The 18,517-nt window shown below is 45.9% G+C and overlaps 1 protein-coding gene across 13 annotated transcripts; it reads left to right on the plus strand.

Annotated features, from left to right (window-relative positions):
- Positions 1-1,082: 1,082 nt before the first annotated feature.
- On the plus strand, positions 1,083-17,299 carry atxn2 (ataxin 2). 13 transcript variants are annotated; one of them, XM_076149369.1, is made up of 26 exons: positions 1,083-1,770; positions 3,283-3,343; positions 3,773-3,832; positions 4,286-4,357; positions 5,093-5,258; positions 6,611-6,625; positions 7,703-7,827; positions 7,921-8,012; positions 8,172-8,360; positions 8,817-8,989; positions 9,357-9,605; positions 10,513-10,698; positions 11,436-11,603; positions 11,727-11,834; positions 11,961-12,031; positions 12,164-12,522; positions 12,611-12,674; positions 12,776-12,922; positions 13,998-14,015; positions 14,529-14,601; positions 14,720-14,958; positions 15,531-15,657; positions 15,764-15,952; positions 16,110-16,324; positions 16,423-16,600; positions 16,712-17,299. In XM_076149369.1, the coding sequence occupies exons 1-26, from the start codon at positions 1,670-1,672 to the stop codon at positions 16,738-16,740; spliced, it is 3,474 nt and encodes a 1,157-aa protein (XP_076005484.1). In that variant the 5' UTR covers positions 1,083-1,669; the 3' UTR covers positions 16,741-17,299. The 13 variants fall into 13 exon arrangements, with proteins under 13 accessions (XP_076005484.1, XP_076005485.1, XP_076005491.1 ...); XM_076149370.1 differs by having other exon boundaries at positions 14,529-14,595; XM_076149376.1 differs by having other exon boundaries at positions 14,529-14,595; positions 14,765-14,958.
- Positions 17,300-18,517: the final 1,218 nt, after the last annotated feature.

The raw sequence follows: 18,517 nt of genomic DNA on the forward strand, positions 1-18,517 counted from the left end.
TGAAGTCATAGATTTACCTTTGTCTTAGAATGCAGGTAAGAAACAGCAACATGTTCCATTTTCAGAAAAATGTATGATAAAAATGAACCATCAATGAGAAATTCCATCCATTTACTGATGTTTGTGGAAAACTGCCCATCTAGGTAAAGTAGTTAGGACATGCCAGCCAATCAAAAAGTAGCATTCTTTGTGACATTCTTGATCAATAATATGTGAAGCAGTTTGAATAAGATAAGAAAGATACTAAACCAAGTTTGATTTGACGTGGGTGTATGTACATGAGGATGCATGATGAATAAAAAATGACAGATGATAAAAAATAAATTCAATCAAGTTTGATATTGAATGAAGGGTGAGCTGTGCACCGAGTAAACTCAGGGGAGGAGGCAGGGGAAATATATTATCTGTCTACTTAACTTACTAACTAACTAACTTAACACATCTGAAAGATTTTACCTGTAAAGAACCTCAAACAGAGAATAGATAGATAGATAGATAGATAGATAGATAGATAGATAGATAGATAGATAGATAGATAGATAGATAGATAGATAGATAGATAGATAGATAGATAGATAGATAGATAGATAGATAGATTAATAGCATGTTATAATCATGTATTTTGATTGTGGAAAGCAACACTCAGCCCCGATTTCCTTTTGTTAAAATACAGGCCTGATAATTAGAAAAGGAGATGTCATATTTCCATCTGCTGGAAGCATCCTGCAAGATCAAGATTAGAATATCGACAAAAAAATACCTCCCTTTGCACAAAGTCTGCTGAACGTTTTTAATCACATTATCTTGTACATTTCGCTGTGTTTAGTGCACATTATGTACAGCCACTTTTTATCCGGAGCATCATGTTCAGTGCAGTTATCCCGGAAATGCAAGATGTAAACATGCATGTAGAGTCATTTAGTCAGGTTAGTACATGTTAAGCATGCATACTACTCATTAATACACACACAAGCATAGTGTACGTGTAGTGCGCAGTGCTGTGAGTGGTGTGTTCGCCGGCTCACGTGGATGCCACAAAACAGCCGCTGAGCCATCATGGACTTCCTGAAAGTAGTGCCGCGCTACAGCTCCGACATTTCTCTAAGAAGAAGTGACAACATATTTATTTCTTCGGTCTGGATTTAACATCGCGCTATTTGTCATTTCTATTAGATTTGTTATTGATAAAGTGCGGTATTCGGGTGGATGTTGTGTGTCGTTACGCCTCTCTTATATCCCTCCGCTGGTTTTTGTCCCCTTTCAGACTGTTTTGGTCTTTTCGCTGTTAGCAACGGGAAGAACCTGAGATAGCCGTAATCGTAATTTTGACATTATCGAATTTTTTTCTTAACGTTACATAACAATCTGACAAGAGGTGTAATATACACATTTATTTACGAGCAGTGATTAGCACGTGTTGCCCTTTTTAAATATATATTTTTTTCTGTTTTAATAGGAATTGTACAGATTGCTAATTTATCTAGCAGCTCTTAGCTCAGCTAGCTTCTTAGCATAGCATCTTCCTGAAGAAGCACGTTGACTTTAGCCTGCTAGCTCCACAGATTTTCGGATTGCTAACGAGCTGTCACACAACCACAAAGCGTCTCATCGTCACGGGATTGCGGTGTGAAGCTGGTTGTTATACGACAACATCTTTTATGGGATCACCATGTCAATGAAGGCCGGTGGAAATCGCAGCAAGCCCGGCGGTGGCAGCACCGCTGGTGCCGGTGCCGGAGGAAGCGGCGGGGGAAGACAGAATCTGGGCAGGTCGGTGACCTTAATGCGCTTATTTAGCCAAATTATAACACGTCGGTTGGGGTTAATGTGGTTGATTTCCAACACAGTAATGCAGTCGTTACTAACGCCGGTAGTGGCAGGAGGTGACATCCGAGTTAAGTGATGCAAAGATGGTAGTGAGCGGCGTTTGGGCCTTGCGACGTGCTGGGCAACTACGTTTGTGCAGAGAGCTAGCGAGGCCTGGCTGCTCGGTCCGGGAGTGAGGCAACTTCGACCTAGCGTTGCATCCTCCCGTGTGTTTAAGCGCAACATAGCGGCCGGGCTCATCCTTGCATCTGTGACACGATGTGACGGACACATTCCGGTCCCCCAGAGGCTGGAGCAGCGAAGTTGCTTGCGAAATTGCTCATATGAACGTGCAGCAGCTCTCGGTGTCTTTAGCTTAGCGTTAATAAGCCATTTGACAGCTCGTGCTCATTTGACGGGAATCTACGAGGCGAAGCGAAGCGGCAAAGAGATGAGCTGCGATGTGAACGTTTTTAATATTAATGGCTCTCATGTTGCTTGGTATGTTACGGTAACAATGCTGCAGCGGGGTTGCCAAGAATGAGATCTAAATGTGTGGGCGCAGGAGAGAGGGGCGGTGTGGAGACATGAGGAGTAATGAAGGGGACTTCAGACGGACGGGCTGTCAACCTTGACGTTGCTGCCCGTGTAGAAACGCGTCCTTGAAGAATAACATTTGTGTTTAAGTCGCCGCAAAGGTGACGCTGTCAGCGTTGCCAGCTAAATGCGCGTTGTGAATGTAGCGCTGTTGTGTAGTTGGGTTTGTATTCACCGGTCACTAGGACAGAGCGTCCCATTCATGGCGTAGTTTAGCGGCGGTGCCATCAAAGCAGACTGTGGGATACCAGGCTCTCCGTTTGGACCCGTGTGGCCTTTACGGTCGATGAACGGAATCGGTGTAAATGGTTGAAGGGAAAAGAGTGTGTATTACACAGTCACTAAAAATGCATAATGTGGTGAAGGTTGGCATCGCATATTGTGTGTGTGTGTGTGTGTGTGTGTGTGAGAAAAAAAAAAAAGAGAGAGAGAGAGAGAGAGAGAAAGAGACTGACTGGCCATGTGCCAGCTCCCGAACAAGGTGCATTTCGGGACATGCTTGTGAAAACGTAGACAACAGAGCGTTTGGCTGGCAGCCATGTGAACAGTATGACATTAGAAGAAGTAGAAAATCCTTTAGGGACATTTCCAAGTCTACACTGTATTCACGGTGTAATGGTTTCACAACTGCACACACTGGTGTTGATCCAGATTCTTGGGGTTCTCTCCAAACAGGATCAGCAGAGGTTCTGTGTTTATACATCTACATCATCAACATGTTCTCACCTCGCCACACATCCAGTCTTGACACTTTACTGCATTAGAGTGTCACCTGATATGACTGATGGCTCTTGGTTTAAACTGTTACAAAATCCCACCACTGGCATCCTTACTGTTGTTGACGATGGCCAGTCTGACCACCATATTCTTGTTTTTCAGGGGACGACACAGTGGTAAAGGCCCTGCCGCAGTAAGTTGCCTGTTTGAACATTTATTTTCTGTAAGTCAGTAGCCCCCTTCTTTTTTTAGCCATAGAAGCATGTTTGAAATTTGCATATCTCATAATGCTACATGGTAGTAGATAATGCCCAATCATTGTAGAAACCAAATTATCAGCACTCTGGATTTATGCTTTTTCTCGTGCGTCTATGCAACGCCTCTGGAATTCACAGCCATGTTGTTGTTAGGCATACTTGGGGTTTGTAGATGGCAGAGAAGTGACCGCAGCCAGAGCATAAATCCAGTGGGCGGATATTTGTTTCGTGATGTTGCATTTTGGAATGGCGACTTGTCCAAAGCTAATAGACATGTGTACATTATCTCAAACTGTATATACATGCTTATACTGTACATACAACTAGGAGCTATCACCACGTTTAATTATCGACATTTTTGAACACAAGAAATTAATTCTTGCGTTTTTCTTCAGGTAATTTTCAATGGTGTATATGCAAATATGAGGATGGTCCATGTCTTGACTTCAGTGGTGGTATGTCTTCCTCGTTTCCTTACTCTTGTCTTGGTTGGGTATTTAAGACGGGTGTTCTTTTTCAGATGGTGTTCTAACGTGTAAATTTGTCCCTTGCATATTTATAAGTACTTAAGGAAGAATAAGCCCAGTTGCGAGGAAATTGTGAAACGGCTATGTGAATCATGCTTACTGTAAATGAATTAGGAGCAGCGGAATATACTGCAGCCCGTCTTTCACCACATGCTGTTCCTCTAAATTGTCTACGCTGCAATAAACAAAGCCTGTGTGATGTGTAGAGACAGCTGGTTGCATAAACAAAGCACTGGGACTGAGATTGATCATTTGTTTACGTCTCCTTTTCCTGCAGACAGGCTTCTGGACTCGTTTTTCTGAATGTGTAAATTGACATTTGACATTTGGTATATGAGTAAGCGATGGGCTTCATTTGGATTTTTGTTTAATTTTTTACAGGGGACCAAGTGTGAGCTCAAAGTGAAGAATGGAACAGTCTATGAAGGAGTGTTTAAAACCTACGGTCCAGAGGTAAAGATCCCACATCTCATACTGTTTGCAGTTGCTAATAAGGAGCCCCATCAGATCATTTCCTCAGTAGTGGTACGAATGATTAAGGTTAAGTACGCTGGGAAGATGGCGCCTTGCCAGCACTTAGTGGCTGAAAGATCCCCCGTCCATTTTCCCTTTTTCTAGAGGAGAGGTATGCTGCCTTTCATCTTCTCTATGTGGAAATATTTCCCCATCTTTTCCCGCCCCTGAAGGAACATTTTAATTTGCACAAATGCGTAGTTTAACCTGAGAAATGTTCTAAAACATTTTCTGCATTTGAGTTGGCAGAGAATTGATGAATTGAAGAAGTCATTTTTATTCTCCACCACATTGCACTTTTTTTGGCACTAGACATCAGAGTTAATATTATTATTATCTAATTCCACATACCTCTTCTGTCAGGTCATGAGATGAAACTATGAAATTACTCAAAAGAAAAAACATTTAAGACCAAAACAACAAAGTTAAGCTGTAATTGCTTCAAGTTGGCCTGGCAGATACTGTTGAGGTTTGAGCTCCGAATACGTTTTGCTTGCAGTTTGTCTCTGCTGTCAGACGATTGGTTGCAGCTGGCCGCAAATGTAATACTTGCATAGTATTGTAGGTCTCACTGCATGGCTACAGTACAGTACACGGTTCTCTATCTCTTCTCTAGATGGTCCAGATGTTGGCACCATTTCAGAATCTCCTTTAATCAAATGCGTTTTCCCTCAGTGTGACCTGGTGCTGGATGCGGCGCACAGAAAAAGCCCAGACCCGAGCGTGGGCCCCAGGAAAGAGGATATTGTGGAGACCATCATTTTTAAGGCCTCAGATGTGGTTCTTGTGACCTTCAAAGATGTGGACTTGAATTTCGCCAGAAAAGGTACTGAGGAAATTGGTGAGGATGGGTGTGATCTGTGTTGAAAGTTCTTTTTAATGCTCGGCCTTAGTAGTTGATTAATTATTCAGGTAATCTAGGAAAATAGGAAGGAACAGCCGCTTAATTATTGCTTTACAAATGTGAGTAATTCTTGCTTTTCTCCATTTCAATTAAAAATTCTAGTGTGGGATTTGTGTGTTGTATCAAAATGGGCTCTCCTTACTGGAAATGTGTATTTGTAATGTTTGGACATTTTGTACTCTGTGAATATGGATAAATTAATCCACATTAGTTACAGACTCAGCCTTAATAAGCTTAGTGTAATACACAACAAACCCTCTTTGTATTTGTACCTATTTGTACACACGGCCCCCTCACAAAATCAGCACGTCAGAGCGTCTCCCCTCCTGTCTATACACACAACCTATCAATTTAGTCGAGTCTGTCACAATGTCGCAGAGGCTTTGCTGTGACTTAAGTCTTGTGTGTCTTCATTGAGTGGCCAGTCATTGAAGAATAATGCGTGGTATTGATCGGCCCGAAGGTTGCCCCGGCACAGCAAGGACACTCAATAAAGCCTGAACGAGGCTCCGTCTAATTCATCTTGAACCATACAATTCCTTTTCTGACCCATAATGGGTTGTTTACGCTCTAACAACGAACAGATGATGAAGTGTGAACGCCCACCGCACCGTTTCTTATAAAGCGATGTGGTTTGGTACGTTCATTTTTGCATCTTTGCCGGAGCGCTATGATGTAGCAAGTCTCTTGACCTTTGGCTGACATGGCTTTACAAGCTGGAGTGTAGCGGAGGGAAAAGATTCTTTCCTTAACTCTCACCGTAACTCTGAAATTCCTTTTCCACTCATCCAGCAGCAGGCTCTATGCCTCGCTTTCAAAAGGTTTGCTTCTCCTGTAGCTTCTCACTAATTATGTCCTTGTGAGTGTTTATTTGTGATAGGCAGACATAAAAACAAACACAACTTCTTTATAGCTTATCTGATATGACGTCCAAAGAACAGCTTCCGCAATTACTCAGTGATTGGCTTACTTCAAGGCTGACCAACACTAGGACCAGACCCATGTTGGATATTGAACGTACCAGAGCCTAAAATGATGAAGAATGTGATTGGTTACTGTAACACACATATGGGGTTTGCCTATGTTATCACCACATATGTACAAGTATGTGGTGATCCCATCCAACAGTCTCCCGTGAGTGTTTTCAGGAGGACTTCTGAGCGGGTTAAGCAGAAAGGAATGTGTTTAACATGCAAACAGTTGTCAGTGTGTGTGTCATGCTCATTCAGTCTGTGTGTCCATCTTCTGACTGTGTCTCATCTGTCTGCCTCTCTTCTCCAATGGTCTAGTCTCCACCGATGCAGGTAATGCATGGCTGTTTTTTTTTTTATCACACATTTTCTTGTATGCACACAAACATATGCACTCTGATTAATTTAAACTGGACTTAAACAGTGTTGTAGAATGCCGTTTGTCTAAATGGATGATTAATCTTCGGTATTGCCCCTAATTGACATTTTAATGTCTGTCGCATGTTGGTCTTGCTCAGTCTTTTAACTATTCTATATCTGATTTGGGCCCTTAGTGCTTTGAAGGCATAATAGCCTGTAGTTTAAATGCATGTTTACTTACTCGTTACTCTGCACACGTTTGATTTTGTATGTTTTTTATATTTCCTACTCCCACTTCCTGTGATGGACGGTGTGCATAAAGAACGCCATCTACCTCTGCTGACAAAATGACAAAATAGCCTCACACTCTTTGATTCACGCAGTATATTCCTTAACTTAGCTCCCTCTGTGTCACAAATGATTGAATTCACTTCGTTTTGTGAGACGAGCTGGGAGGATTGAGGTTGTAACTCTCGGTGGCTGTTAAAGCTTTATGCACATGGTTCATCGCAGCTGCAGGCTTGGGTTTGACATGCGATTAGATTTCCTTTCAAACTAAATAAGAGTTTTTCTTTTAGCCTGCCTACTCCTGGTTTAATTTAGCCAGGCTACTTTAATAAAACATACATTTACACAGTGTGAGCATGTGGAGTTATGAGCAGCCTGGAGTATTAGCCACAAAAATGTGAAGGTGGCGGTTAGAGGGGCGTCAGACCCGATGCCCGCTCTCTCCACACCCCTTGGTTTTCATTACCAAGGTCCACCCAAGCAATAACTCCTATTTCTTTGAAAGGATTATTCCCAATCCCAGTCCAAACCCATGTCTGATTGTGAGTGGATGTGCCTGCTCTACCACCACTATCTCAGCTTAGACTATTACTCTGAGAGAACCTGTGGCAGAACCTCTTGAGGCTTGAGTGCTTTGCTGCATAAGCAGTGAGATTGCAACCATTTCACTATACAGTATACTGCTCTAAGTGTACGTATAGGAGGTGGTAGATGTTCCTACGCAGCTGATCTACGTAAACGTGCGTTCTTTCTATGTCTCAGACAACTTCACAGATGCTGCGGTGAGCGGCAGGATCAACGGGGAGCATAAAGAGAAAGATCTAGAGCCCTGGGATGGAGGAGAGACTCACAACTCTGACAGCCTGGAGTCCCTGGATACAGATGTGGTAAGAGAACTGACCCTGTCCCCCTGCGGAACAACACAGCTGTCTGCTTTAATACACAGCTGATTAAAGTTCTATCTCCTCTCTTCATGTTAGTCAAACGGGTGGGACCCCAATGATATGTTTAAATACAATGAGGAGAAGTATGGAGTCTTATCTACATATGACAGCAGCCTTTCCACATACACGTAAGCTCCTTTCTTTACATCATGTCTGTGTCCTTAATATGCTTCATTGTGATTGAACTGAAACCTTTTAACACACACACCTGCTTGTAAGTCATCTACATGTTATACTGATAATATTTGCCCTGCAACTCTCGTCTTACCGGCTGTGTCTCTCCCCAGTGTCCCCCTGGAGCGGGACAACTCAGAGGAGTTCCTGAAGCGGGAAGCACGCGCTGCTCAGCTGGCAGAGGAAATTGAAGCCAGCGCCACATACAAGGCCCGTGTGGCTCTGGAGAACGACGAGCGCTCTGAGGAGGAGAAATACACCGCCGTCATGCGTGGGGAAAGGGAGACACACACACTAAGCAGGTGTGACCTGGTCTCAGAGACAAACACACACACTTGCCAGCATCTAAGGCCGGAACATACTGTGCTGGTTAGAGATCAAATTGAGCGTCCTTATAATAGCAATTGAAGACTTTCTTTATGAGGCCTGCAAACTCCATTAAAATCCAAGTAAAAGACACTTAAGTACGCAGACGTCAGCTTAAACATGGCGGCAGCAGAGGGCATGTACGCGGAGATGTAAAGCATATTTATGCAGTAAAGAGAGACAGAGTATCTGCAGAAAATTCAACAAGTCGACAGCAGCTGTTCTCACAGTAATTACTCGCACAGTGACAAAGGCAAACATGTCCACTTTGGCTGATGAGAATGACTCGGCTGAATTTAATTAAGAGTGGATCGAGTTCCTCTCCTTCATTATGCTAACTCGTGTTTGTCCAACTGACACATTTCCCTGTTTTTTTGCATGTACGTGCGCAGAGAGAACAAGTACATTCCCCCGGGTCAGAGGAACAGGGAGGCCATATCATGGGGGCCGGGGCGGCAGAACTCCCCTCGTCTGGCTCAGGGCTCAGCCGGACCTTCAGCCCCTCGACCGGGACCTCACGACTACAACCCCGGCTCCGGGCCCGACCAGAGAGTGGTGAATGGAGGTATGAACACGCAAACCACTTTAGAATAATAACTATAATTCATTTGATCTGTCTGGGGCTTCTTGGAGCCACGTTGTTTGGCTGCATAGTGAGTTAGTCCACAGCTGCTGGTTCTGTAGTTTGATCACTGCACCTTTATTTGTCTCTATCGTCTGTTTAACTGGTGTATAACTAGTTCTAAGCTTGATTCAGTCCTCCGGGTGTTCATGTTACTGCTGTTTGATCTGTATGATGTAGTTAATGTTTCCAGTTCATCATAAATCTTCCCATTCCTAGTTTTGCCATAAGTTTCCCCCCCCCCCCCCACTTCAGTTTGCTTGTCATCTGCCGTTTGTCATCCTTGATCATTTTTCCTTCCCTCCTTTAGGTTCATCCCATTGGCTCTCACCCTGTCCGTCTCCTTCCTCCCGTCCCCCCCCTCGTTACCAGTCTGGCCCCTCCTCCCTGCCTCCTCGGGCAGCTACACCTACCAGGCCACCCTCCAGACCCCCCTCTCGACCTTCCAGACCTCCTTCCCACTCCCCTCACCCCTCCTATTCCTCCTCCTCATCTTCCTTTGCCCACCATGGGCCCACGTCGCCAGCCTCCACCCTGCCCAAACGCATGTCTTCAGAAGGTACCCACATCAGTGTGGAGTAGACCTGGGCAAAGGCATGAGTTGAAGGTGGATGTGTATTGATCACACAGAGGATGTGATCGCCCCATTCATAAACGTAAAGCTGTTCAAGTTAGCTTCAAAATCAAATCTGGATATCTCAAACTACTTTCAAAAAATAAATTTGCCCAGGTCTAGTGTGGAACAGCACAGAATGGGATGAAGTTGCCTCTACAGACGGATTTGGGCTCAGTTCTGCAAATTCTCCACAAGTGACAATTGTGAGGATTGCGCAGTCTGTAAGCCGATCCTTCTCAGTGCCTCAGGCAGCTTCAGCTTGGCATGTGGGAGCACCACAGTGTGTGCAGAGCCTTCTGTCTAGCAAGAGTTACGCCGCTGTGAACCCCCCCCACCCCCACCCCACCTTACCCCTCGAGCACCAGTGTCTCCAAATTCCTTTTGATTAAAGAGTCAAGAAGAAGAGAATCATTGATTTCAATCAAATATTTTAGCGTACAAACTGTAAAATCTCCATTTCTAAAGTCATAACTCAGCTCTGGTGTGTCACAGTGAACAGATGGACACCATTAATCTGACTGGCACAAACTCTGCTACACAGCAAACGCTTCAAATGTTTCCAGCTCATCTTTTCTCCTCTTTCCTCCACTCATCTTTCTTCTTCTTCACTGGGTTTTGGTTTGTTGGTGTGGTGTGGTGGTGGTGTCACTTTTGAGGATCATCTGCAGTTTCCTAACTCACATGCATGCAGCCGGATGTCACTGAATGGAGTCATGTATGAGCCCAGAGGAGCAGTTTAAGATGTGTTAAGGGTAGAGATCTGGGACACAGACAAGAGACAACATCTCAATCCCCCCTCGTCTGTTGTTGTTTTCTTTTATCCGTCTTCATTTATCTTCCTTTGTTACAGGTCCGCCCAGGATGTCTCCAAAGTCCCAGCGGACGCCCCGAGCTCACAGAGTTCCCCCTTGCCGAACCACTGGAGTCCCCCCGGGAGTGGATCTGGTCTCCCACCCTCCTCCAGGAGACGTCCCAGTGACTCCACCAACCAGGAGCAGCTCCTCTGGAGGAACCTGGTCCTCAGTGGTCAGTGGAGGTACAGTAACCCTTTCCTCTCCACTTCCTGTTCATGTATTCTTCTGGTTTTGTGAGTTGAAGCATTTTTGCCCTTCATTTCCGTTATACAACAATTAAATCTCTCGGATTCCCAAATAGGACCTTGTTATTCTAAATGGTCCAAGTTACTACCAAACCCTGCCTGTGACCTCGTTCGGATGTAATTTAAATATTTAAATGCACTATGAGGACTCTTATGAAGGCAAATTGAACACCGAGACGTTTTACAGCATTTTTTACTGCTTTGTGGAAGAAAGGAATGTACCCACCAAAGAGCGGTATCATGACCGTAAATGAGCTAAATGCTTAGTTAAACCTTTGAAAGTACTCTTTATAAGTATCCGGACCTTTATTGTGTGATCTTGATGCTCTGTAAAAAAGAAGAGCAGGATCAACTTTGTTCCAGAGAACTGGAGTTATTTTTGGGGGGAACCTCCTGGGTGGGAGAACAGCGTGTCCATTTTAATGAAGCGTCTCTGTGCCACAGTGCACATCGTCTGTCTGATCCCGGCCTTTGTCTCGCTCCCACTTCTGTCTCTAGTCTGAGGATTAAGTCAATATAATCATTCCCAGGCTCAGATCAATACAAAGGTTAGAGAGTTAAAACGGTGCCTTTGTTTTAGGTTTAAGTTCTTAGTTCTGCGTGTACGGTTTTAGTTGTGACCGGTTGTGTGTTCTCACCTTGATGAAGTGTCTTCCTCTTCTTCACCTCGTTAGCACACAGACCTCGCTCCCCTCGACAGAACAGCACGGGCGGAGCCTCTCCCGGCTCCTCCTCCCAGACAGGAACAGCTCCTGTGGAAACGGTTGCTACGCCAACATCAGCTTCCTCTCCAACTGCTGCTAGCCCCGCCCCCAACATGGTTACCACTCCATCAGTGGATGGTAAGGTCGCTGTTTAGAGGCGTGGTCCAAGTTTCTTTCGTTAGCAAAGCATTTTATCCACAAACTGTTTTTCTGCCTTTATGTCGGGAAACAAGCATAATAAAATGTACCTGTTCTGTAAAGGGAAAGAGTGCCGCGTCCAAGAGACGAGACAAACGTCCCCCACAGCCAACAAGGAGAACATCAAGCCTACGGACAGCTCTCCTAGTATCTCCAGACCAGTCTGTAAAGGTAAAGACCGCAATAAGCTTCAGCACTTTGAAGAAGGAATAAATGAAGTCAGCTGTGATCTTTATTCAAACTGGGTTCTTCTGCTAATTAAACATCAAATCCTTTCTCTCTCTCCTCCCCTTGTAGGACCCCCTTCCATGGCACCAGACCACAGAAAACAAATAGATAATTTAAAAAAGTTTAGTGTAGACTTTAGGGTAAGTGTGTGTCCTCTGTTATCTGTGAGTGTGTAGACATTTTTGCTTATTTAATGATCATAAAACTGCATTGAGAGGTCGTCTGTTTAAAACTATTCTTCCCTTCATTCCTTCATCCTTTCCTCCATCCAGTTGCAGTCCAGCTCCAACCCAGAAGCTGCATTTGACCAGATGATGACCAAGTCTCCCAGAGATCCAGCAGACAAACCTAAAGACCTTCCCCTGGACAAAGCCAACGCAGCCGGGCGGGAGGGCACCGAGGACGGCGTGGTAGTGATCACCGCCGGCACACCTGGGGGCGCCCCGGGTCCCGCCGGTGCCACGGCAAATGCCAGCAAGCCCGGTAGCCCCGCCGCACCCTCCCCCTCCCCCTCAGCACCGGACCAGAAGAGGGCGGGGCTGGATGTGACATCACAGGGAGTCCAGACGACGTCCACGTTTAGTGGACCCAAGCACGAGGAGAAGGAGGAGAAAAAGGAGGCAGTGCATGAGTGAGTACAGACGGGGATGATGAAGAGGGAACACGGGGATGTAGTGACGTACCGACTGACCTCTGTTTGGTTTCCTCTCCTCCTGTAGTCAAGTGAGGAAATCAACTCTGAACCCAAATGCAAACGAATTCAAGCCCAGGTTCAACACGCAGGTCAGTTTGCTCTCTGGCTGCTGGAATTCAAACCCATACCACACAAGGGAAACTCTTCTGATTGAACATTTAATTCACACTCTCTTGTGCTCTCCCCTCAGCCTAAACCAGCCAACACTCCCACGCCTCCCCGGCCCCAGGGCCAGCCCAGCCCCTCCATCGTGGTCCAGCAGCCCCCGACTGTGTACGGGCAGCCGGTGTGCTTCCCACAGATGTACCCGCTCACACCAGTCAGCCCTGGAGTTCAGGTGAGACACACACACACACACACACACGCTCACACACACACACACAGATACACACAGGCATGCTGAAGTGTGCAGTATGGAGACAGATGTTTATCCTCTTATATTCAGGGCCCCCATGTGACTTGTTGTCATCTGATGTGTGTGTGTGTGTGTGTGTGTGTGTGTGTGTGTGTGTGTGTGTGTGTGTGTGTGTGTGTGTGTGTGTGTGTGTGTGTGTGTGTGTGTGTGTGTGTGTGTGTGTGTGTGTGTGTGTGTGTGTGTGTGTGTGTGTGTGTGTGTGTGTGTGTTCCTCTCTCCTTCCTCTCGAGTCATCGCTGAAGCTTCCTTCTCTCATTCCTTCCTCTCTCACTCACTGCCCAGTCTTTACCTCTCAGTCACACTCGTCAGTCAGACTAGTGAGATATTCCAACAGCTATTGATCGATGAATTGGTGTGAGATTGGGTCAGATCGTTCCCGGTCCCCAGAGACTGAACCCTAGTGGCTTTAGTGACACACACCTACAACACACACTCATAATACCTCCAACAATGACCAAAAGTCCCTCCAGCCTCAGACGTTCTGTCGATCCCAACGCTAAATCAACACTGGGCTCATTCTGGCACGGTAGTGATGCCTGGTGACACGCTCACAATTAGCATGTTAGCTGTTGTTTTTGACTCGCCTCTTTATCTCTGCTTAGCTCTCACATCTTTATAGCTGCTTATCTTTCATCCTGGCTTCTCTTTCCTCCTTCCTTCCCTCCACACACACTTCATCACTTATACTGATAATGTTGATTGATTTGAGTCATATTTAATAAGTAAACGTAAAGGATTTGATTTTAAAAGAGTTCAAATACAGGAAATTAATGTTTTATGCTAAGTTTGTAAGTTTATTATGATTACTTCTGATGAAAGTTGATCCGTGTTGATGCACATGTATGTGTGTGTGTGTGTGTGTATGTTCCTATGTTGCTTTAAGAAACACTTGGTGATCCAACATCAGACACGTGTAAAGGAAACATACTTTGGCGTACCAACTAAAGAGTGGTTCTTTTCCCTTTTCTCCCTCTCCTTCTCTCTCTCGCTCCATTAGAAAAGCATAATATGGAAGGTTTGTGAATTTTTTCCTAAGATATTCTATTTATTTTAAGTCCTTTTATTTTCCTGCCCCTTCAGTACTGAGATGTCTTTTTTTTTTTTGCCTGCCTGATGAAATGAAGCCCCTCAGATGTTGGTTTGCCAACTTCTTATTGCAATTCAGCTTTAATCCGTCCTCGGTGATTGGTTGATCTTTATCAGATCGCCTCACCGACGACCGTAAGATCATAGACAAACTCCCAGCCTGTGGTTTGGTCTTGAGTTACTGTTTACTTGCATGGTTGTATTCTGACACGGTGTGTTTAGGGAGATAGATAGACAAAAGAGAATGCATGCAGCCGCAGGTAAGAGATCAGTCGCACAGTGGAATGCCTGTTTGTGTATCGATGCAGTTACTGAGGCAGGGTCACAGGCAGGTCGTACGGCTAGACCCCCAACTAGAGCAAAGACCTGTTTGTGTGTTTGAGGCTTGGACTTGCTGCCCTTCATCTGAATGTAACCTTGTTTTCATCCATTCACCATCCAGTCTCCAGCTATGTACCAGGTCCAGATGCCTCACATGACGGTCAGCCAGTCTAAACCCTACAGACCAGGTAAAGGTGAGAAGAACCCAATCCCCTCTCTCTCCTCCTGGCCCAAACTCAAGTGACCCTAAGTCACGCTCCGCTCTGGCATTACAAGTTCTCATTTCTCTTCTCTTCCCACTTGTTCTCTCAGAACAACCTTTTCTTTTTTTGGCTCCTCTCTCCATGAACTCTCCAGTTCCCAACATGCCCCAGCAGAGGTCAGACCAGCACCACCCACCAGGCACGCCCACCATGATGCACCCAGCCACAGCAGCTGGACCGCCCATTGTAGCACCCAGCCCCGCTTACTCTGCGCAGTACTTCACCTGCAGCCCGCAGCAGTTCACTAGTCAGGCTCTGGTCCAGCAGATGCCACACTACCAATCACAGGTAGCAGTTCCTCTTTCCAAAGCACAGTGGCGTGTTCCTCATCCCCCCCACTCCCCCAGGTTCCTTTATTAACAACCATATTGTAGCGATTACAGCTCCTACAGTGTCATCAGTCAGCACTGGCACTCTTTAGATCTCCCAGCTGTTCAGCGGTCAGCGTTTTGTCTGACAGATGTCTCGGTCCGGCGGCCTGACTCGGTGCCAGCGTGATTCCGTTTTCTGATTTGTGGAGCCGACTGCAGTTTGTGAGCAGCAGAGGCAGCAGCAGCAGGCAGAGAGAGAAAGAGAGAAAGACTGCAGGATGATCAAGGATTTGGACACATTTGATGAATTAGGGATGAGAATTATAATGCAGAGTAATGAGTTAATAGATGGAGAGGAAGATGCAACAGTTATCATCAGGTGGCATCAGAGGCAGGAGATGCAGGCTTCACCCAAACTCGTATAGCGGAGGAAACTCCCTGTCTGCATTCAAATCAGATTTGTTTCAGTTTTGTTTCTTAACGCTAACACCGACCCGGCACACACACGCCTCTGTCTGCACTTACAACTCTGTCCTGTGTGTCCCTCAGGCGCAGCACGTGTTCAGTCCGGTGATGCAGGGCAGCGCCAGGATGATGGCTCCTCCGACACACGGCCAGCCCAGCCTCGTCTCCTCTTCAACCACACAGTACCCAGAGCAGACACACACCATGTATGGTACGTTGGCCCCCCTTTATGTCTGCGTGTGTGTGTCTATAAGATGTCCCTCGTTTATACTTAGTCTGCTGCCTGTCTCACCCTTCATCCCGTCCCTGTCTCACAGTGTCAGCAGGTCCGATGCAGCAGTACGCTCACCCCAATGCCACCTTGCACCCTCACCCGCAGCACCCTCAGCCTTCAGCCACGCCCACGGGCCAGGGGCAGCAGGCCGGCCCCCCTCAGCATGGAGGTCCCCCTAACCACCCAGCTGCCAGCCCAGTCCAGCACCCTCAGCACCCACAGGCAGCAGCAGGTGAGAGACGGCGCTCGGGAATCATCCAGGGACGAAAAATGGAACTATGAATGAAACTGAGGCCGAGGAGAACCGCAGTAACACTCGGTGAACATTGTGTATTTAAGATGAATCATTGTTGTCTCTGTGTTTGTCTCTCTCACACACACACACACAGCAGCGGCAGCAGCAGCTCAGGCCCTCCACCTGGCCAACCAGGCCCCTCAGCAGCAGATGTATTCGGCCCTGGCCCCCACGCCCCCCTCCATGACCCCAGGGCCCAACCCACAGTCCCCCCAGGCGTCCTTCCCCTCGGCCCAGCAGACGGTCTACATCCACCCGCAGCAGGTGCAGCACGGCTACAACCCCAGCCACATGGCACACGTGCAGCAGGTAGGTGGCACCCAGCCGGACGCACAGTCAGACAGAAAAACATCAGATGTATTAACCCCATCCTCCTCCTCCTCTGCCTCACTTCCTGTCTCACCCAGGCTCACATGCAGTCTGGCATTCTGCCGTCTCACCACCCGGCGTCCTCCCATCCGCCCATGATGCTGATGGCCACCCAGGGCCCTCCGGGGGGGCCGCAGCAGCCCATGCCCCAGACCGCCCTCAACCCCATCCCCGTTTCCTCTGCCACACATTTCTCCTACCTGGCACACCCACAAGGTACGCTCAAGCTCAACCGCCCTTTAATCTCACACACGTCACACTACAGGCACACATCTCCAAAGTCACCAATGTAACCTTGAGCCTGTGTTTCTCCTCTTCGCTCCACAGTGCAACCTCATCATCAGCAGCAGCTGTAGATGGAGGGCGTCGGTGAGCCGAGGGACCCGCCCTGTGTCACACTTTTCAACCAGAGCCTTGATAAGCAGGCGATGAAGAGGAAGACACCCTCACCCTCCCTCTCCTCACACACGCTTCATATGAGCTTTTGTCTTTCTTCATCCCTCCCTTCCTCCCCCTCTCCTCCTCCTCCCCCCCGGACTAGGCAATAAGAGAATGTTAACAGGTTGATGCGGTGACAAGTTTTAACAAGCTTGAGTTTTAACTGATGAGACTGCACCTATTCGGCCCTATTCAACACACACGCACACACACACACACACACACAGGCATACACAAGAATCGAAAACATCCCACACACACACACGCACACACACACATATTCAGGGGTCTCAAACTGCGACTTGAGTCAGCTTGCCAAGTAAAAAAAGTGAGAAAACAAGAGAGTGAAAGTTAAATTAATCAGTGAGAGTGAAGAAGAAGAAGAAAAATCAACTGGAACTTGTATTTTGTCTGCACCTTGTTATGAGAAAAAAAAAAATCTTCCAACTTTTAGACAGTATTAATCTTACTGTTTATCGCTGCTGCTGCTACGTGCTGCGTTTGTTTCTGACTACACGACAGGTTTCTAACCAAACTAAGAGAAAACACGACAAGAAGCTTCCTGTGAATTAACAAACACGTTTCGGCAGCCAGAGGACAGGAGAGGAAACGTTATTTATGAAAATACGATGGCTGAGGTGATCAGCTCCCACTTCTCACCCGACCATCATGTAACTTTTAAGTTAAAAAGACTTTTACTTTGTAGATAATATAAATAATTTAAAAAATGAGCAAAAAAAATAAAAAACAATAAAAAAGTTTTAAAAACTGACGCAGTGTTGTGGACTCGTTTTTTTCTCCTCTGTTCTTCTTTGTGAGTGATTCTGTGGAGTAAAGAGACATTCAGAGTGTTTAGTTTCTGTGAGTTTGGCTTCATTCACCACTAAAGCAGATAAAAGATAAAACAGTTTCTAGGAAATCTCTGAAACAAATTGAAATAATCTGCACAGGCAATTTTCTTTTACAGTACAAACAGAATTAATGTGAAAATCCCACATTCACAGGTGAAACTAGGACACTTGGAATTTTCAAAATAATCTAATTTGCATGTTTATGTAAAGATGCATTCATTTTTTAAACTCAAGTTCTCAGGTTTTGTCCACTTACCTCAGTGTTTAATTAATCCATTATCAAATCCTTCTTTCCATTAATACGAAGTATCTGCACACTCATGCTCTCATTTTGTTCTACACTCTGGTTGAACTGTTGTAAGTGAAACATGAAGCCAACGCCTCCCTCCTGCACACAAATCACAAACCACCGCCGTGAATTTGTTTGGTTAGATTTATTTTACAAAAAGTCAAATATACAGTTGATATATATTCATATAATTTAGAATGCATCTAACTGAAAGGGATGCAAACACAATGACAGGTGTAAAAAGCTCTGCTGTGGCTTGGCTGTGGAGGGGGAACAAACATGGAACTGGAATGTTTACAGTGCTAAGGAACAAACAGAATGAACAGTATTGAGACCACATTACATTCATCTACTGGACACTTACAAAAAAAAATATGGGAGGAGACAAAGAGGCTGAGAGGCAGCGTCGATGTGCACACTGAGGGTTGAACGTTCAATCATAGACACCTGAGGTACACTGGGATCTTCAACTAGATTCTTGCAGAGCCATTTCTCAAATTCAACTCAATTAGGAGGACAAGGGGATGCTGGTAGCCCTGGGTTTTTTGGAAAAAT

Source organism: Genypterus blacodes, unplaced genomic scaffold (assembly GCF_046128005.1).
Source record: "Genypterus blacodes isolate CSIRO-AG114 ecotype Tasmania unplaced genomic scaffold, CSIRO-AGI_Gbla_v1 ptg000045l_1, whole genome shotgun sequence".
In the NCBI taxonomy this organism is placed as follows: Eukaryota; Metazoa; Chordata; class Actinopteri; order Ophidiiformes; family Ophidiidae; genus Genypterus; species Genypterus blacodes.

Coding starts and splice junctions, on each gene's coding strand:
- atxn2 (XM_076149369.1), top strand. CDS start 1,670: ATGTCAATGAAGGCCGGTGGAAATCGCAGCAAGCCCGGCGGTGGCAGC. Junction 16,325..16,422: donor ACATGGCACACGTGCAGCAG/GTAGGTGGCACC, acceptor TGTCTCACCCAG/GCTCACATGCAGTCTGGCAT. Junction 16,601..16,711: donor CTACCTGGCACACCCACAAG/GTACGCTCAAGC, acceptor TTCGCTCCACAG/TGCAACCTCATCATCAGCAG.